The following is a 22,158-nucleotide window of genomic DNA, read 5'->3' on the forward strand; positions in this document are numbered from 1 at the left end:
TCAGATAACTTGCGACAAAAAGTCCACAAATTTAGCATAGATACTAATGTTTTTGATAAAGATGATCTTGTAAATCTTTTGTACTATATTTGCTAGTTTAGTATATGATCTTTTTCCATAAAGAAAAAAAAATAAATCAACACACAATCAAACTATACACAAGAAGAAAAAAAACTACTCTTTATTTATCCTTTTGAAATAGGAACCCATATAATGGGCGGTTGTTGTTTTTCTGTAGATTTGAGTGTACATTCGAACCTGTTCAGAAACACAACATCCTAACCCAGGCCCAACGTTCTTCTCTTCCATCCTTTTCGTCTTCTTCTTTTTGGTGGTCATCCACTTTCTTAACAAAGTGATAGTCATCCCAAGAAGTTTGTATGCTGACACCGGGATCAGGTAAATAATTTTTATTTAGTTCTTGTATAATGATTTTTGCACCATCTACATATCTTCTAATTACTTCACCGGCTGAGACAATGTCTTTCACTAGACCTACACCTTGTCCTGCTAACATCACCATATCAGCTAGCTTACCAACTGTAGTAGGATTTGCAACTTGACCCGCAAATCGCCGAAGAATTATATCCTGTATCACAACATTAACCAACACCATTAACATCCACTTTTTTTTCAACATTAACCAACACCATTAACATCCACTTTTTTTCCTTTTATTAATTTGTGTACCTCAGTTTTAAAAAAGGTGAAGCAAAAGCTATATTTTTTCAGAACTGGAACTGGTATTATTATATTTGTCTATTTTGCTCCCATTATAGGATAACAAATCACCAAAATATAGTCAAATTAATAAATTTATGGATTTGAACATCAAAACGCAACATCTGTCGGGCGATATTTTTGCTAGCAAGGCTAATATTCTATCGTTTATCCATCTACAATGCTAAGGGTGGAGGTTATAAGAAAATATGCCACTTAATATTTAAGATCTTTTTTATCAGAATTTCATCTTCGACGCAAGGGTTAAGGTTAGGGTTGCCCGTGGTTCGGTTTGGCTTGGTTTTGTGCCAAACCCAAAAACTAAACCAGTGTCTCATATGAAAAACCAAAACCAACCTAAACCATTCTCGGTTTAAAACCTTCCTATCAGTTTATTATTTTTCTGTTTTTTCTGGCTTTTATTACAATTTCGATTTTTATTAACTATAACTCAAAATTTAATTGTTAGGTTCAATTTATTATAAGTAAACAAAAATCATCCTGTAGGAAATGACTAAAACAAATCATATCCCAATACAATAAATTATTATAAAAAGAAGTGGTGTGTGTAACCTTACAAATCCGACCCTTAAAATTTGCGTCCCAGGGTGCATATCGATTCGTTATATGTTCTACATAGACTTCCATCCGATCCCTTGGGTTTCCTGATTTAACTATGTTTCCTAACTATAAACAAACATTAATATAGATACTACACGACTAAAGAACTGATTGGGGGAAAAAGGTTTGAGCCTTTCCCGTCGGATCTTTCTTCTTAGTCTCCCGCTGCAAATTTATTTCACATCGAAGTTGAAATTGAAAAAAAAAAGGTTACGTATCAACTATGTTGCGGTTCATATAGGTGTTTTCGAAATATTTATTTCACACGACTTCAATAAGAAGAACATTTGATTCAGCCTTCTTCTCTGAGATAGTCTTGCTTTTTTTTTCTCTCTTTTTTGTTGTTGAAAAGTAATGGAACTACAACTACAAGTCTAGGTCACTAGAGCGTGTAATATAGAAGTTAAGGTTATATATATATATATATATATTTTTGAAGCATAAGGCTATATATTGTTTTGGTTTATAATGGTTTTTTTGGTACTTACTCTCAGATTTTTTTTTTGTTTTTTTTTAAGTTTTTGATTCTTTTGTAACGTCAAACCAACCACCTAAAATAGGTTTTTCGGTTTTTGAATTTCTTGGTTTTTGGATTTTTCCGTCTATAATTTTTTGGATTTTTCTGTCGGTTTAGATAGGTTTAGTATGGGTTGAAAACCGAACCATGGTCAACCCTAATTAAGGTCCTTGGGAAATGTGACATGGTTATATGGGGGTGGAAGAGAAAGTCTAAATAAGACCTTCTCCATAACTTTGGGTCTAAGTCCACATCATCAATTTGTCTCCATGTTAATTTAGAAATTGTTGGATAAAATCTTGAAAATTAAAGATGATTTTTGTGTTGAAAGACTTTAATTTTGTTTCTTTTGCCCATACGTGAATGACCTCCATAAAAATGTATAATGTAGACCTTCACATACGATGACCTCCAGCCCTAGTATTGCAGATACTCTTAGTTTTCTTTTCCCTACTTTATCTCATTTTATATTATGGGCAGTTGGATAAAACCTCACAATCTACCAGTCTTAATTTCGACGGCTAGAAATCCGTTGGTTTTCGACGACTCATTTTCAAGATAGTAGATGGCGGTGTTGTACGTCTCGAAATATGCTCATTTTTGGTAGGAACGTAAAGCTTTATAATAGTAACATGTCCCAAAAATATTAGCTTCAAATCTGTTACGGTTTAGTTTTTACTCGCAAAAATGACGTCCAACATGTGAGATAGTGTGATAATAAAAGTGTAAGGGGATCCCTCCTCATGTTTGATAACCATTATAAAAATTAAACATGATTATTAAATTCAAAAACATATTAAAAAGTTGTTTTAAATCAAACACTATTTTCTAAACGAAAATGAATCAAACCTTTCTTGTATCTACTCTAAACAACCGAGAGACAAAACAAAAAAACAAAATGCCGAACTAAAGAAAAACCTTATGTCACTACTTTGAGTTCTAAAATAATCAATTTTTTTTAATAGTACATTTTCATTATATATGTTATTACTTTTTTGTTTGTTTTTTAAGTAAAATTAAAAGTGTGAGGCGTCAACACCTTAGTTGTGCCATAAAATTCTAATATTTGATGTTAATATAATAGAAAACCAGTTTGTCCATCTACTAGACTTGGCAAAATTGTTATAGAGGGAGGATATATGGACACTAGCATACATGATTTGTGTTATTTTCGCTGTAAAATTCATAAGACAGTGAATTTAAATCTTATATTTTGATGATACGTTCTTAGATGGACACTATCATATAGAATTTGTTATTTTCTCCGCAAAATTCAAATGACAGTGAATTTAAATCTAATATTTTGATGATACGTTCCTCTTATAAGACTCTATATTCTTACCAAAAATGAGCACAATTCGAGACATATAACACCACAAAAAATGAGCACAATTCGAAACAGATAACACCACCATCTGCCACTTTGAAAATCAACCGTTAAAAATTAACAGTCAAAATTAAAATTGATTGGTGGCGAGGTTTGGTATGTCGAATCGTGTTCATTTTTGGTAGGAATCTAGAGTTTAACAAGAGGAACGTATCGTTAAAATATTGGCTTCAAAGTCATTGTCATTTGGACTCTAAAGAAAAACTGGTTCATACAAAAAGTTGGTTCAATCTTGTATGGATAGTGTCTACATAAGATTGTCCATGAATCCTCACTCCTTATGCATAGGTTTTTGATTGATTAATATAGTTTGAATCTATCTTATTTATTTATTTTGTAGTATAATAATGTTGGGTTGAACGTGGATTTTTTTTTCTGTCTTAGCAACCTACCGAGAGGCAGCTAATTTGCCGAATAATCTTCCTTTTTGCACATTCATTCAAATGAGCTAGTGTTTGGTTGAGTTTTGGGGAAAAGGGATCTTCACTTTACCCATATATAATAACACCAAATTGTCTATTTTGCTAATCTTTCATTTTAAATGAAAATCCTCGACCCTGCAGTCTTTGCTTTAAATATTTAGTTGCCAAAATGGGCCTGCTTAACTTTGCCTTCATCTGTATACAATTATCTGTATGAACTTAGGCTGCACAAGAACCGGTATGGAGTCCCTGTACCGGTTTGGAATCGAAAGAACCGGACCAGAACCATATCGAAACCGGAATTAACGGTACATGGACCGGAACCGGAGTCCCGGTCAACACCAGGTACAGGGACCGGTTCTGGGGGAAGTACCGGTATGTACCGGCTTGAAAGTCCTGGTGAATAATAGACGTTAGATATTTAGTTAGAAGTAATCATGGCCATAGATCCTAGGTATATACTCATCTTATTCTTATCTATCGAGTAAACAACTTGTCTTCTTCTTGTTTTCTCAGAACTGAAAAACATGGTTCACTTCTTCTTCTTCACCATTCCTGACAGTGAGTCTCTATCAGATTCACCACCACCACCACCTTCTTCTCCGCCACCACCACCACCAGTACCATCAATTACTAACAACAATTCCACAGTCGGTAATTCATTCACTAATTTTTGGGTAACTTATTGAATATGTAGTTGTAGTTTTAGATTTTAAATGAAAATAAAAAAACGGATCTAGTGACAATAGATAGATGGAATTATGTTATAAACCCTCTATTCGATTCCACGGAGATTCAATCTTACACAACCACTCTGGAGTCTGGAACCATGAAGGAGATAGAAACGGATGGAGAGATTAAAGCTCATGCTAGTAAAAAAGAGCTCATAACCATGGAACCCAACGATGCTCCGCTGAATATTGATTTATCTCTTTTCCCTTGTTTTGTCTATTCGATTCCTGCTCTGCTAATCTCATCTATTTGCTGTGAACATCTCGATCCCAAAATGAACAACAGAAGGAGATCATCGAAGATGATTTTGTCTCAGATGCAGAAGCTAAATCTTTATCAGCGAAGAGGAAGAATGTCATCAATCATGATGAACGAGAAAAATCAAAGAAGGTTGCAGCTGCTGATGGTTTAATTGTCTTGATGATGATGAGTAATTAAGGAACTTAAGAGAGAAGGAATTAGGGTTTCAATTTGCATAGAGAATACAAAGTTGCTGCTGTTGAGATTTAAGCTGATTGATTAAAAATTGGGGTCTCTGAGATGAAATTTAGATTGGGATTGAGTTAGATTGAGAATTAGTAAAGAAGATGATAGGTTCAATCGATGAGATGTTGTTGTTGTTGCTACAATTGATGAATATAGAGATAATGAATTACATGGGTCAATTTGGTATAGAAGATTCAGATGAGATAAAGTTGCATTGTGGTGGTGATGTTGCTGCAATAAAGAATGAAAGAACCAGAGAAGAATGGTCCTAATGTTCATGGGTTTGAGTGGAAAAAGGAGATCTGGTGGTGAATCAGGTGATTGGAAAGCTAAGTTTATGTAATTGCAAGTATGAGATGATATTGTTGAATGCTTGAAATTGCTTAGATGTTAGGATCTAAATGTGTGAAATGCAATGAAAAACTGAAGAAAAATAGGCCGAAATATGGCCTGAATTGCCCTTAAAATTTTGCTGGTTGCGTTTTTCATCTGTGTAGGTTATTACTTGTTAGATGAATATTGTTGAATTAGGGAAAAACCCGGTACCGGACAGGTACAACACCAAGTACAGATACGGGTACTGATGAGTGCCAAATATTGTATATATTTATCCCTTTTTGTTGGCATTTTAACTCATCTTTTATGCATTAATTCTACATTTTATCCCATATTCTGTATTTTCATTGTTTTCAAGAATAAATATTTTTATTAATTAATTTTGCATTTTTAGGTAATAAATAAAGTTCGGATGAGTCGTGGAGCGGAAAGAGCAGAAAAGTAGTGAAAAGCCGGGAGGAATTACGCAAGGAAGCCGCGAAGAATGGTGCGCACAACCTCATTTTCTACATACAAAAGCGCCTCCGTTCTCAGCCATCAGATCAGTTCTCGGGAGCATCCAACGGTCGCTCCTTCATAGAGCATCAAAATCGGAAGTCTCTGCCGAGCACCACAGCGCTGAAATTCCAAGCCTTCATATTAGATGGTAGTTGAATCCAGCGGTCACCTCATCACTGTGCATCAAATCCTGATGGTTCCGCCCAACACTACAGCACCTAACCTAATCTAGCACCGTTGACTTCGTTGTGTTCCGCATCCAACGGTCGCTACAAACTGCTTCTCTCTTAGCCGTCCGATCTACCTACCATCGTCACATCCTACGGACCAGATCGCTGCTCATCAACTTCAGATAATCCCGCTTCACACCCTAGCACCAAACCCTATACTACCACCCAAACACTCCCTCCTTCCCAAAACTTCATCTCCTTCACCCGACAGTTGCAGAGCTCTGCAACTCCACCACCTCCCCTCTCTGCCGCTGTCGCTTCCTTCACCACCACCAGTTCCATCACTGCCACTACTATCTCTTCACCGACAACACCCCCATATCCCTAGCCTAGTTATTTTCCTCATCTCACAACCTCTGAAACCCTAGGTTTTGGGGTGAGTAAAATAACTCGAAATTAGGGGACAATAGGAGCAGAGGAAGAGCAGCAAGGACTAGAGGAGGCATGGGTCGAGCAAATTTTGGGAGTTTGTAAGTAAATTTTGTGTAATTTAAAAAAGCCCTAATTTTCTGATTTGGGGAAAAGGGGTGTAAACCCTAATTTGATAATTTGGGTATAAAAGGGAAGTGATGTGAGATGTAAAAACTGTTCTTGGACTAGCCAAGTTTCCACCCAATTTGGGTTAGCCTAATTTCAATTGTTCTTGCACTGTTAATTGTCCTGTTAAATTTCAGTTTCAACTGTTAGTTGCATTTTCACCCTTAGTTGCATTTGTTGTCATGTTAGTTTGCCATTGTTAAATGTTTGTTTGTGTGTGTTCATGTTAGACTCTCTTGTTACTGTTAAATGTGCTCTTGTTAATGCACTGTTAATGTTAATGTGTGATGCTCCTGTTGTTAGTTAGACTCATTGTTGTGTCACTGTGAATGCTATGTTTAGTATAATATTTGTCATGTTCTAAATCACCTTGCTAGGGACTAGATGAAGCTCTATTGTCTTATTGTGTAGTACATTGATCACATTGTTCTAGAAGGCTAAACAAGTTTAGGACAATACTGAACTTAGCTCATCATCACCTCACTTTCACAATGTATGCCAAGTATGCTTTGTAGTTAGGTTCATGAGCTGCTGATAAGCTGCAACTCAAGCTGAAGTCATAATCCCTTGACTAGTTGTGCTGTAGAAAGACAATTAGTGCTTTGGAAATAATACCATAGTTGTGTTTAACTTCCTATAGGAAAATACACAGTAAAAATTAGAGTGAATTCAACCCCTAGTTCCCATCCATAAATCCATTTTCAACTGTTAGTCTTGTTTCCTTCCACTTGTTTGGTTTACCTGCATTTTCTGTTTTGCATTTTCACTGCTTACTTGCTTTCCCTGCTGCATTTCTTCTATTGCTGCAACTGCTGCTGCAGTACTTGTGCTGCTGCACTGTTTTTCCCTCTTCTTGGCCTTGTGCTGTTTTGCCACTTCTTTGCCTGCTGCTCTGCCAAAGTGCTGCTGCTGCCCCTTCTTCTCCTGCAGCCAAGCCAATTCTTCTGTTGCTGCTGCCTTTCTGCAGCTGCTGCTGCCAAACTGCTGCAGCTCTTGCTCCTGCTGCTTGCTTTGCTCTCCATTTACTAAGCCCAACCATCTGAGCCCAACTCACAGTTCACTTCCAAAAACCCAGAGAACAATTTGAGCCCAACTGTAAGACCAAGGCCAAAGCCTAGTGAAATGTTAAGCCCAAGTCATAGTTGAACTGTTGAGCCCAAAGCTCAATCCAGTTTCTAGAACCAAAGCCCATTTGCACTTTAAATATAACTGAGCCCAAGCTCAGTTCATTTTATGTTTAACAAACCACTAAGCCCAATTCATTCAAAGGGCATTCAAACCCATTAGCACTCAAAACCCCATTTAAGCCAAAAGGCTTCTAAACCCAAAGCAAATCTAGGAACCCAATTAGCTAAAACACTTCCGAAACACACCCAATCTCTGTGGATCGACCCGTACTTGCACGAGCTACAACTGACGACCGTGCACTTGCGGTATTACTGTAGGCCCGTTTTCATCGCATCATTTTTATACACATTTCCTGGCCTGCCAAGTTTTTGGCGCCGCTGCCGGGGATTGGTGCTGTGTTTTTCTTGTTGTTTTGTTAGCTATTTTTGCATTTCACTGCATAGCATTTGCATCTGCATCTGCTTCATTTCATTTGCTATTGGACCTGCTGATTCTGAACCTGTTTTTCCTCTGCTGGGACGCCACTAAGGAAAAGAACCAAAACCCAACTGGGTTTTTGCAACAATATCAGAGCAGCTAGGCTGTGCTAAAAGGTAAGCCTAAACCCATTCATTGAGAGAACCCAACCTGTGGGCTTCCAATTTTTTATTTGTGGGCTTGTAATAATTAACCCAATTTTTTGGGCTTTTTATTTTTCTGTTGGGTTTGTAATAATTTATTTTTGGGCTTGTTGTTTAATTTGTGGGCTTGTATTTGTTTAATTTGTGGGCTTGTTTAAATTCTTTCATTGGACTTGTATTTTGGACTCTGGGTTTAAACCCAGCTGAGCTTGTAACCGATCACGCTAGTTGAACTCCTTAGTGGGCCGAGTACCCAAATTCTAGGCCGATTTTGGACTCAGTTCCACCAAAAGTTTTCAACCAAGCGGAGCCAAAGCAGATACAAAACAAACAGTGGGCTTGCTCCCATTCAAAAACCAAATTTTATTTTCTTTTTAAAAAAAAAAAAAAAAAAAAAAAAAAAAAAAAAAAAAAAAAAAAAAAAAAAAAAAAAAACCAAATTTTACTTGCTCCCAGATTTTAAAAAACCAATTTTATCTTGCTCCCAACATTAAAAACCAAATTTCTTTTCAAACCCGACAAAACCAATGTTACCCATAAAAACCAATTTTTCCCAAAATCCAAACCCATTAAAAACCAATTTTGGGCTTTGTAACATAGTTACTTAGCTTTTGAGCCCAATCATGTATAGATCTTTTTTACAGTTGGGGAATACAATAATCCCTTAGAGAACTTGCGTATGGACAAACTTCACGTTATGAACCTCCCACGGACCATGATGTCAATAGTTATAGGAATTATTATGGACATTTTCAAAGTCCCGAGCCTCAATACATGAACCCTAATGACTATTCACACATGCATCATTCGCCACAACGTGAAAATGAACATTTTGCTAGTGCCTCACTCACACAATCATCTCTGATCGATCAATTAGAAGCTCGAATCGCAGCTTTAGAAATGCAATCACATGAGGAATCTGTCACATCTAATTTTCTTAGGCAACCTGAAATCTATGCATGTCCCGCATGTGGTAGTTTAGACCACCCTGTTGAGAATTGTCATATTTTGCATAATTTTAGACAATCTAGAGAAAATCCAAGGTATGAAATGCCCATAAATTGTGAGAATGGTAGTCATTGGGACCATAATCAATCCTTTGAGGGTTGCGATCAATCTTTTATAAACCCTAATGACCATGCACACATGTACCATTCACCACAATTTGAACATGAAGAATTTTGTACTCCCATGAATTTAGACTCCACCACAGAAGCTTTCAGACTCAGTGAGCAAAACTTCGATAGATCTACATCACGAATTCAGGCATATTTAGATCAGATTTTGCTTCACCTACAAAGGAGGAAATTCATGAGGAAATGTATGTTGTCCCTAATGAAGTGTCTAGTCCCATTCATATAAATAATGTTGAATATGAACCTAATTTAGAGGAACATGAATCGACTAACGACACCACCACTTTTAATGAGGACCAATATGCATGCTACCATGATGATGATTATGATGATTATGATGATGTGTTAGAAGAACATGAAAATATTGTGGAACCTGTTGGTTCAATAACATATGGCTTCTCGCCCTCGACCTTCATGAATGTTGTTTTTTCTGATACTCATTGTAATTCATATGATTTTGATATTGACATGGGATTCGTACAATTATTCTGTGAAGATGAGCATGACATAGGAATAGTTGAATCTTCTGTAGACACTAATATGCATGAAAATATATTTGATGTGTCTGATTCTCTACCTAGGTCACATTGTGATATTTCTCCTGATTTGCCGATGCATGAGAATGAATCTGTTGATGATGTTGATGACTCTGATTGTGATCTTGCCAATTTGTTTGATGATTGTGAGCATGATGTGACATGTGTAGATGATTTAGGAGATTTTGATTTGATTGATAATGACGCACCTATTCTCCTACATGAGTCACAATCTGTTGGCCTTCCACCCAACCTAGATTTGGTTTGTACCAATATTGTAAAACCAATTTTTCTGAAAATTCCTAATCTAGGTTTGGAACTGTGTGCTTCCCAAGTCCTCTTGGACTATTTTGCTTCTAAGTATAATACATTTGAGGAACCACAGTTGGAATTAGCATGTTTGCCCGTCCCTAGCACAGTTCATTTCGAGCTAGACCTTTTGCATGATGAACCCCCGAAACTGCGCGATTTTGTTTTCAAAATTATATCTTCTGTAAAATCCAGGTTTGGGGGTAGCTCATTTTGTTTCACAGTTTCACTTGCGTTTCTTTCCTGTTATTATTGTGTGAAGCTGTTGAAATGTATACACTTCGTCTTTTGGGTTGATCCTCAACTCTTTAGATTGTTAGTGTATGGTGAATTTTTTGTATATAATCCAGTAGATAAAATTTTAAAAACCCTTTTGTTCCTTTTGTATATATTTTGCTAATCCAATATGATCTCGGCTGAAATATGTTGGATTTTTGCCTTGAATAACGGAGTTTTAATTCTGCTTTCGCCGAAATCGGGTATTCTCTCTCCTTTTACTCTACTTAGCATGTCCCTTTCCATATGTTGCATTTTAATTCTTTCCATACTTTGAAACATTGAGGACAATGTTTAGTTTAGGTTTGGGGGTATAGAGTAGATACCATGATAATATGCTATAATTAAAAACGAACTCCTTCTTCTTTTTGAAAAAAAGTGAAAAATTCCAAAAAAATTAAAAAACTCAAAATTCAAAAAAATTAAAAAAATGAAAAATCATAAAAATGGAGCTCATTTACCTTGAAATGTTGACTCTTGTGCAAATATGTATTTTTATTAGGAGTCTTAGTCTAGATATTTAGGCACCCTGATTCTAGCACAATTCACATTGTGATAAGAAATTTGCACGCGCACGATCTACCAATACATGTATGGCCTCGATCTTCAAGGTGTTGGATAGGAAGTTACGATTGCCAATCACTTTAGAATACTGAACGAAACTTGACTAGCTTGTTCTTTGGTTGGTTGGGATAGAAGGTGGAGGTTACATTAAGAAAGACAACCATCGAATTTAACTGGGTGCATCAAAAAGGGCTACCTCTTGCAAAGTGTCATGTAATTTTTGTTTCTTCTTGTTATGTATCAAAAGTGTTTTCCTTGTTAAAAAAAAAAAAAAAAAAAAAAAAAAAAAAAAAAAAAAAAAAAAAAAAAAAACGATGTATATATTCAGAAAAAAAAAAAAAAAAAAAAATCAGAAAATACCAAAAAATCAAGTATTTATCAATTCCATCATCTCTTGTTCCAAAATAAAAAGAGATTAGTCAATGTAAATAAGAGTCATGTAAATAGTCATTTTGTTGTTTTTTGTAATAAACAAGGAGGGTGTATGCCATTGATGTACAACGCGAGAAATTGTGAAATACCTCCAACTCATTCACAATTCTCGTAAAGTCCGGACAGCTAGCTGATTTCGACCTCAGTTCTTAGCCTGAGAAACTATCTCTTGGTGATTAGTAGTCATAACTTCAGATCTTTCTTTACACATGTGTAGATACACTTTACACTCTTATCACATGTCCTTATTTGTTATCAGTGCTAGGATTGTGCCTTCGATAGCTAGATTGACATCTCCATTTGCTGTGAGCTTAACTGTTTTGCACATGTCACGTTTGATGGAATTGAGCTTATTTTGTCCTTAGGTTTTGTAGGCACACCTCTGGTAAACCTTCACGAGACTTCAACTCGTCCACTAGGGACACTTAGTGGTTTAAAAGGCTTAGTGCATACGCTAATGCATTCGAGACCAGCGACAGTGGTATAGTTAGGATTTCCTTAGTTTGTTTTACTTGAGGACAAGTAAAATTCAGGTTTGGGGGTATTTGATGAGTGCCAAATATTGTATATATTTATCCCTTTTTGTTGGCATTTTAACTCATCTTTTATGCATTAATTCTACATTTTATCCCATATTCTGTATTTTCATTGTTCAAGAATAAATATTTTTATTAATTAATTTTGCTTTTTAGGTAATAAATAAAGTTCGGATGAGTCGTGGAGCGGAAAGAGCAGAAAAGTAGTGAAAAGCCGGAGGAATTACGCAAGGAAGCCGCGAAGAATGGTGCGCACAACCTCATTTTCTACATACAAAGCGCCTCCGTTCTCAGCCATCAGATCAGTTCTCGGGAGCATCCAACGGTCGCTCCTTCATAGAGCATCAAAATCGGAAGTCTCTGCCGAGCACCACAGCGCTGAAATTCCAAGCCTTCAGATTAGATGGTAGTTGAATCCAGCGGTCACCTCATCACTGTGCATCAAATCCTGATGGTTCCGCCCAACACTACAGCACCTAACCTAATCTAGCACCGTTGACTTCGTTGTGTTCCGCATCCAACGGTCGCTACAAACTGCTTCTCTCTTAGCCGTCGATCTACCTACCATCACATCCTACGGACCAGATCGCTGCTCATCAACTTCAGATAATCCCGCTTCACACCCTAGCACCAAACCCTATACTACCACCCAAACACTCCCTCCTTCCCAAAACTTCATCTCCTTCACCGACAGTTGCAGAGCTCTGCAACTCCACCACCTCCCCTCTCTGCCGCTGTCGCTTCCTTCACCACCACCAGTTCCATCACTGCCACTACTATCTCTTCACCGACAACACCCCATATCCCTAGCCTAGTTATTTTCCTCATCTCACAACCTCTGAAACCCTAGGTTTTGGGTGAGTAAAATAACTCGAAATTAGGGGACAATAGGAGCAGAGGAAGAGCAGCAAGGACTAGAGGAGGCATGGGTCGAGCAAATTTTGGGAGTTTGTAAGTAAATTTTGTGTAATTTAAAAAAGCCCTAATTTTCTGATTTGGGGAAAAGGGGTGTAAACCCTAATTTGATAATTTGGGTATAAAAGGGAAGTGATGTGAGATGTAAAAACTGTTCTTGGACTAGCCAAGTTTCCACCCAATTTGGGTTAGCCTAATTTCAATTGTTCTTGCACTGTTAATTGTCCTGTTAAATTTCAGTTTCAACTGTTAGTTGCATTTTCACCCTTAGTTGCATTTGTTGTCATGTTAGTTTGCCATTGTTAAATGTTTGTTTGTGTGTGTTCATGTTAGACTCTCTTGTTACTGTTAAATGTGTTCTTGTTAATGCACTGTTAATGTTAATGTGTGATGCTCCTGTTGTTAGTTAGACTCATTGTTGTGTCACTGTGAATGCTATGTTTAGTATAATATTTGTCATGTTCTAAATCACCTTGCTAGGGACTAGATGAAGCTCTATTGTCTTACTGTGTAGTACATTGATCACATTGTTCTAGAAGGCTAAACAAGTTTAGGACAATACTGAACTTAGCTCATCATCACCTCACTTTCACAATGTATGCCAAGTATGCTTTGTAGTTAGGTTCATGAGCTGCTGATAAGCTGCAACTCAAGCTGAAGTCATAATCCCTTGACTAGTTGTGCTGTAGAAAGACAATTAGTGCTTTGGAAATAATACCATAGTTGTGTTTAACTTCCTATAGGAAAATACACAGTAAAAATTAGAGTGAATTCAACCCCTAGTTCCCATCCATAAATCCATTTTCAACTGTTAGTCTTGTTTCCTTCCACTTGTTTGGTTTACCTGCATTTTCTGTTTTGCATTTTCACTGCTTACTTGCTTTCCCTGCTGCATTTCTTCTATTGCTGCAACTGCTGCTGCAGTACTTGTGCTGCTGCACTGTTTTTCCCTCTTCTTGGCCTTGTGCTGTTTTGCCACTTCTTTGCCTGCTGCTCTGCCAAAGTGCTGCTGCTGCCCCTTCTTCTCCTGCAGCCAAGCCAATTCTTCTGTTGCTGCTGCCTTTCTGCAGCTGCTGCTGCCAAACTGCTGCAGCTCTTGCTCCTGCTGCTTGCTTTGCTCTCCATTTACTAAGCCCAACCATCTGAGCCCAACTCACAGTTCACTTCCAAAAACCCAGAGAACAATTTGAGCCCAACTGTAAGACCAAGGCCAAAGCCTAGTGAAATGTTAAGCCCAAGTCATAGTTGAACTGTTGAGCCCAAAGCTCAATCCAGTTTCTAGAACCAAAGCCCATTTGCACTTTAAATATAACTGAGCCCAAGCTCAGTTCATTTTATGTTTAACAAACCACTAAGCCCAATTCATTCAAAGGGCATTCAAACCCATTAGCACTCAAAACCCCATTTAAGCCAAAAGGCTTCTAAACCCAAAGCAAATCTAGGAACCCAATTAGCTAAAACACTTCCGAAACACACCCAATCTCTGTGGATCGACCCGTACTTGCACGAGCTACAACTGACGACCGTGCACTTGCGGTATTACTGTAGGCCCGTTTTCATCGCATCATTTTTATACACTTTCCGGACCTACCAGGTACCGGTCCTCAAATTTCAGTCTCGGTCAACACCAAGTACAGGGACCGGTTTCATAGGAGAACCGGACCGTACCGGACCATGTGCAGCCTTAGTATGGACAATGACAAACTTGAAAGTTTAAAGGGATTTCTTATAATGAATTTTCTGCTAACAAAATTTGAAATCATATTTAAAACTGTGACAATACTAAATTGAGCAGAATCATAAATCGGCAAGAAAAACTTACTTCAGAATAGATAATTGATTTTCCGATGATAGGTTGAGATTCATCGTTCTCAATTGTATCTGCTGAGTTACGCCAGTTTTGATGAAAGGGTGTATTCAAACAGCGTACATGTGCTCTCCAAGTGAAACGTCCATACAAATCAGTACGGTCTGTTTGATCTTCACTGTAATATAGCAATTGTTGTTTGTAGTATTCATTTGCATATGCCTCATGTGTAGCTATGAACCTTGGAATATAATGCAACAAATAAACCCTCAAAAGTTGTACATAGGTGTTGAAAAAGTCTGATGAGGATGCTATATACTGCCACACATACCTTGTACCCACACAAATACCCTGAGCACCGAGTGCTAGAGCAGCAACGTAACCCCGAGCATCGCTAATCGAACCAGCTGCAACCACTGGAATTCCTCTATCCCCGACAGCATCAACTATTCTCGGTACCAATGCCACCAGTGAAACCTGTTTGGATATGCAATTTAACTTGAGTTACTAAAACCAATCTGTTGATGATCTCAAATCAAGCAAGGAAAAGGATCGGGAATCGAAAATTATATATTTACTAAGCAAAATTCCCAAAATATATCCCGACTTGGAGAGAGAATAGGACCTATTTTATGTTAGTTAATTGAAGACTAATTAATTATTTCCTAAAGTTAGCCGTGATATTTTAGGAAAGGGGTTTCCTAAACCGGTTATAATTCTTGGTGGCCAAGTTTGTAACCTATATAAATAGGTAATTAGCACTTGTAGAATTGTATTGTGTAGAAAACGATTTAGAGATCGGTGAGAGATTTCTTGTATAGCTTTTAGGGCTAAAGCTAGGGTTTCGTTGTGAGAGAATATTGGTGAGGAACAAGAGACAAGATTATCATCTCGGGTAATTATTGCGGTGTAACCAAGGGTATGCTAGGATTCACACGACGTTGTAATCGTTTTTCTTCATAGTGGATTTGAGTTGGTGCGGCTCAAAGTGGACGTAGACAATATATACACGTTGTATGTATTGGTCGAACCACTATAAATCTTGTGTCTTGTGAGTTGATTTATCTTTCTCGTATTTTCATAGTTACTTGTGCTTGGTTTACTTATTATTCATCATAATATCTCAAGATCCGTTATTCCGCGGTTGTCAGTGATTCCCTAAGAAAATCCTAACAACGGGTGTCAGATCTTGGGTTAGAGCTTTAAGGTTTATCGTAGTACGATTGGAGTGGGAGTTATGGGTGATAATAACGAAAGTACGGTAGCTAGGGTTAAAGTTTTTAATGGGAAGAACTTTGCGTTTTGGAAGTCTCAGATCGAAGACTACCTACATGAGAAAGACCTTGCTGATCCATTGGGTGGAGTTGCGAAAAAGGGAGCACGCAAAGACGATGAATGGACAACTCTTGATCGCAAGTGTGTAGCCGTGATCCGTAGATGTCTAACGGAGGAAGTCTACACTAATGTACAAGAGGAAACTAGTACGAAGGATCTTATGGATAAACTTGAAAAGTTGTATCAAAAGTCATCAGCCTCGGGGAAGATTATGTTGTGTGAACAACTATTTAATCTGAATATGAAAGAAGGCGAAGTGATTTCAACACATCTTGGGAAGTTTAAATCAATTATTTCTCAACTTTCAAAAGTTAGTATTACTTTTGATGATGAAGTTCAAGCTTTACGGTTGTCGTCGTCATTACCAAAGAGTTGGGAGACTGCAAGGACAACCATTAGCAATTCTGCAGGGAGCGAGAAGTTGAAACTTGATGATGTGCAACAAATATTAATTGCTGAAGAGGAGAGAAGAATGGAACAAGGTTATGGTTCTAGTGCTTCAATCTCGGCCTTAAGTTTGCAGGAAGAATATAGAGGAAGGAGTTCAAATAGGAACAACAACAACAAATCTAGATGGAAGTCTAGAGGAAAGTATAAGGGGAGATCTCAATCCAGGACTAGAGGTGTTGTTGAGTGTTGGGCGTGTAAGAAAGTAGGACACTAAAAGCGCGATTGTCCGAAAAACAAAGGTGCTAATAATGGTGGAAACAAAGGTAATCAAGAAGAGGTCAACGTAGTTTCAGCTGCGGGACCGGTGAAGGTCCTTGTTGATAACAAGAAGGTGATTACAAAAGGTTTTCTACTACTCTTTGAGGACAAGCAAGATGGGTCTTGGATTATAGACTCGAGATCTTCTTTCCATGCAACAGGTGATAAGAGTATTATGATCTCTTATAAAGAAGGATACCATGGCCAAGTATTCTTAGGTGACGGTGAAACATGCGACATCATTGGTTTGGGTGATGTGATCTTTAAATTCAATGGTTCGACATGGCAATTGAAGGATGTACGACACGTTCCAAATTTGAAGAAAAACTTGGTGTCTGTGGGCCAAGTTTGTGATGATGACTGTGAAGTTGTACTTACGAAACACAATTGGAAAGTGAAGAAAGGAGCCATGGTATTAGCTCGTGGAGTTAGAGTCGGTACTCTATACCGGACTTCAGATGGAACTACGTTAGCAGTGTCTAGCAGTGGTGAAGATACTAACTTATGGCATAGAAGATTAGGGCACATGAGTGAGAAGAACATGAAGATTCTATGTTCGGGAGGATATCTACCTAAGGTGAAGTCTGTTGATATGAGTTTTTGTGAAGACTGTGTTCTTGGAAAGAAAAAACGGGTTAGTTTCAGCAGAGACGGCAGAGCCTTGAAAAGTAAGAAACTTGATTTGGTTCATACTGATGTGTGGGGACCAATTGATGTTGCATCTCACATCGGGTTCCAATATTATGTCACCTTTATCGATGATCACTCAAGGAAGGTGTGGCTTTACTTCATGAAGAATAAGTTCGAAGTGTATGAAGTGTTTAAGAAGTGGAAAGCTTTGGTTGAAACAGAAACTGGTTTGAAGTTGAAGTGTCTAAGGTCAGACAACGGTGGTGAGTATGATAAAACAGAATTCTTACAGTTATGTGCTACAAATGGAATTCGTTTGGAGAGGACAGTTCCAAGGACGCCACAGGAGAATGGAGTAGCACAACGTATGAATTGGACGTTGAATGCACGTGCTAGGTGCATGAGGTTGCAGTCTGGTTTTCCCGAGACCTTCTGGGCATATGCAACAGAGACGACTTCTTATCTAATCAATAGGACACCTAGTAGTCCATTAGATATGAAGATACCATAGGAGGTTTGGACCCGCAAAAAGTTAAATCTTTCATATTTGAAAGTTTTTAGTTGTGTTGGTTATGTTCATCTTAGCCCCAGTGAAAGGTCTAAGATAGGTGCTCAAGCAAAGAAATTTATATTTCTTGGTTACGGAAATGACACTTTTGGGTATAAACTTTGGGACTACGAGGGTCACAAAGTTATTAGAAGTAGAGACATCACTTTTAATGAGAATGAGCTGTACAAGGACAAGAATAAGACACAAGTTGAAGATGTCGGATCAAGCAACATCGATAAGGAGTTGTATATCGATATTGATGATGTTTCTGTAAAAAGTATGGTACAAGAAGAGCACGATGTTGCTGATGGCGGAGAAGTACAAGAAGGGACTTCTGCTGCAGTAGGAGTTACTCCTATAGCTCCACAATAAGTATGAAGATCATCAAGAACTCCAAAACCAAACCCAAGGTATGCTCTGAATTATCTATTACTTACGGATGGAGGTGAACCTGAAGATATTAAAGAAGCACTAGCGGCTGATGATTCAGGAAAGTGGCAACTTGCTATGGAAGATGAGATAAATTCACTTGAGGAGGATGACACTTGGGTGTTAGTAAAATTACCAAGAGGTAAGAAGGCGTTGCATAACAAGTGGGTTTATCGGATGAAGTCTGAAGCAAATGGAGATATTCGCTACAAGGAGAGGTTGGTTGTCAAAGGTTTCCAGCAAAAACCTAGTGTTGATTACAACGAGATATTTTTTCCAGTTGTGAAGATGACTACTATTCGAGTAGTGTTAAGTCTAGTGGCTTCTGAAGATCTCCACCTTGAACAGTTGGATGTAAAGACAACTTTTCTTCACGGTAACCTAGATGAAGAAATTTACATGAAGCAGCTAGAAGGATTCATAGTAAAAGGAAAGGAAGAGATGGTGTGCAAGCTAAAGAAGAGTTTGTATGGTTTAAAACAAGCCCGGAGACAGTGGTACAAGAAGTTTGATAACTTCATGCATAGAGGTGGTTACTCACGGTGTAATGCAGATCATTGTTGTTACTTCAAAAGGTGCGGTTCTGACTACATCATATTATTAATGTATGTGGATGATATGTTGGTTTCCGGAACATCTCTACAAGAAGTTGAGAATTTGAAGAAACAATTATCAAGTGAGTTTGCTGTGAAAGATCTTGGTGAAGCAAAGCAGATTCTTGGTATGAGGATCATAAGAGACATAGCTAACGGTGTACTTATGCTTAGTCCGGCTGATTATATTGAACGAGTGTTGAAAAGGTTCAATATGGAGAATGTTAAACCAGTTAGTTCTCCAATTGGAAGTCAAATTCGTCTTTCAAGTATGCAGTGTGCGAAGACAAATGAAGAAAAGGAGTACATGGCTAACGTACCATATTCTTCGGCGATTGGGAGTCTAATGTATGCCATGGTGTGCACGAGACCGGATATTGCACATGCAGTGGGAGTAGTGAGTAGATATGCAAGCAACCCAGGAAAACAACATTGGGAAGCTGTGAAGTGGATTCTCAGGTATTTGAGAGGTAACACAAACGTACCATTGTGTTATGGAAAAGGTGGTTCTATCTTGAGGGGTTATGTGGATGCAGACTTCACAGGAGATGTAGATAAAAGGCGAAGTACGACCGGTTATGTTTATACTATGGGGTCTGCTGCAGTGAGTTGGAACTCACGTTTACAGAAGTTGGTGACATTGTCTACTACGGAAGCGGAGTACGTAGCAGTAACAGAAGCGAGCAAGGAGATGATTTGGTTACGAGGTTTGTTAGATGAGTTGGGAAAGGAAAAACGAGATAGTGTTCTGTTTAGCGACAGTCAAAGCGCTATACATTTAGCCAAGAACTCAGCCTATCATGCTAGGACGAAGCATATAGATATTCGTTATCATTTCATTCGGGATCTCTTAGAAGAAGGAGAGTTGAAGCTCGAGAAGATTCTTGGTTCGAAGAATCCGGCAGATATGTTTACCAAGGGAGTTACATCAGACACGCTAAAGCTATGCAAGGCTTTATGGTCTCTCAGAATGAGGATCTGGGAGGGGAGCCGCACTGACATGAAAATGTTTTAGCACCGTCAATCCAAAGTTGAAGAAAAGGAGAACTGAAGACGATAAATGAGTCTTTAAAGTGGGAGATTGTTAGTTAATTGAAGACTAATTAATTATTTCCTAAAGTTAGCCGTGATATTTTAGGAAAGGGGTTTCCTAAACCGGTTATAATTCTTGGTGGCCAAGTTTGTAACCTATATAAATAGGTAATTAGGCCTTGTAGAATTGTATTGTGTAGAAAACGATTTAGAGATCGGTGAGAGATTTCTTGTATAGCTTTTAGGGCTAAAGGTAGGGTTTCGTTATGAGAGCATATTGGTGAGGAACAAGAGACAAGATTATCGTCTCGGGTAATTGTTGCGGTATAACCAAGGGTTTCCTGGGATTCACACGTCGTTGTAATCGTTTTTCTTCATAGTGGATTTGAGTTGGTGCAGCTCAAAGTGGACGTAGACAATATATACACGTTGTATGTATTGGTCGAACCATTATAAATCTTGTGTCTTGTGAGTTGATTTATCTTTCTCGTATTTTCATAGTTACTTGTGCTTGGTTTACTTATTATTCATCGTAATATCTCAAAATCCGTTATTCCGCGGTTTTCAGTGATTCCCAAAAAAAAAAAATCCTGGCATTTTACGTTCTCAATGTTAATGGTAAGTGGCTGTGTAATTGTCCTTGATTTCCTCATCAGGATATTTTCGGGATTAAACAAAGTATGTGCAAAATCATTGATTGAAAATATGATTATTTGTTCTTTGAATCTTCTGACTAGTTTTTTCTCTTAATCTCTGACTAGCACGCTGCAGTCCAGTGTCTTATCCGCGTACGTGAGGTAGACCAGTATGTTTTTATTTGAGTGGTGTTAGACTGCCTGACAATTATCCGTAAAATATTCCGAGTGAGATCCAATGGTAGATATAGACATAACCTTAACATTGTGATAGGAGAGATTCTAAACGAGTCCCACCCTATGTCTCATAGGTTGTGTTTGTTGGGGACAGATTCTTGATCAATCTAGTACTTACGATTTGATTTATCATCACGTCTAGGATATTTTTCTAAGTTCTAGTGCTAGCGCTCTTGCATAGAGAAGCATCCACTAATGCAATTAATTAAAAAAAGCACCCTGCAATCAATCCACAGGGGATGTGGTTTTGTTACTTAACTGTACCAGCAATATGGCCACCAGCCTCGACGCCTTGAGCTATAATACAATCAACTCCAGCAGCTATTGCTCTCTCAGCTGCCTTCACGGATCCCACCTAAAATTGATTATTAACCAAGTACATTAATTACTTAATTATTTTTAAGTATTATAGTCCGAAACGAAATCTTAAACCTTTAGAATTGAATTCGTAAACATTAAACATGGACGCAAAAAAAAAAAAAAAATTCGTATGAATTAGTCTCTAATTTATCGATAGAAATGGTTAAATTAGTAAAAAAAAATAAAAAACAAAGCATGTGTTAAATGAGTAATGATACCTGGTGGATGACTTTGACGCCATGTTTATGAGCTTCATCAACCATTTCTTTTGGAAAATCACCCCAATATACTTCCATGCATGCCAACTTCTCATCAAATATTGCTTTGATTGTTTTCTCTTGATCGAATTCCAACAATATTCCTGCTCCAAATGGTTTCTTTGTCATCTTTCTAGTATCTTTTATAGCTTTCACCATCATCTCATACCCATTCTACACAGCAACAAAAAAAGAATCAAAGTAAGAAACCTCATCTAATCGAATTTTTAATATATGTTTAGATGATAGAAATGGAGAACGCTAGTTGATTTTCATCATACAACAGGGCTAGCGATGAGACCGATCCCCCCAGCGTTGGCAACAGCAGCTACGAGCTCAGGTCCAGAGACGTCCGCACCCATGGGTGCTAAGATGATTCCATTTTCAAACCCAAGAATCCCTCCAAATTTCATCCTCTCAAGATTCTTCTATTATCTCTCTAGCTATTAACAAGAAGATTTCTCACTTTCTTAGTAAGATTTCTCTCTAGCTATCTTCTTTCTTTGATCAGTGGATTTCATTATAGATCTTCTGTCGCGAAAGGAGACAGTTTCTTTTTATATGTGTCTGAAATTAGTTTGTTTTAGTTCTCTACTTGGAAAGGTCAGATCCTAAGAAAAGGTCATTTGAAGTGAGACTCTTGTAAG

At 37.8% G+C, this 22,158-nt stretch overlaps 1 protein-coding gene across 1 annotated transcript; it reads right to left on the reverse strand.

The window, feature by feature from the left end:
- Window positions 1–22,104, reverse strand: LOC113347004 (nitronate monooxygenase-like). Its single transcript, XM_026590575.1, has 6 exons — window positions 21,793–22,104; window positions 21,473–21,685; window positions 21,154–21,249; window positions 15,077–15,222; window positions 14,761–14,986; window positions 1–589 (listed from the first exon to the last, which is right to left on the reverse strand). The coding sequence occupies exons 1-6, from the start codon at window positions 21,922–21,924 to the stop codon at window positions 263–265; spliced, it is 1,140 nt and encodes a 379-aa protein (XP_026446360.1). The 5' UTR covers window positions 21,925–22,104; the 3' UTR covers window positions 1–262.
- Window positions 22,105–22,158: the final 54 nt, after the last annotated feature.

The sequence above is a fragment of the Papaver somniferum genome, chromosome 2, assembly GCF_003573695.1.
Source record: "Papaver somniferum cultivar HN1 chromosome 2, ASM357369v1, whole genome shotgun sequence".
NCBI classification, from domain to species: Eukaryota; Viridiplantae; Streptophyta; class Magnoliopsida; order Ranunculales; family Papaveraceae; genus Papaver; species Papaver somniferum.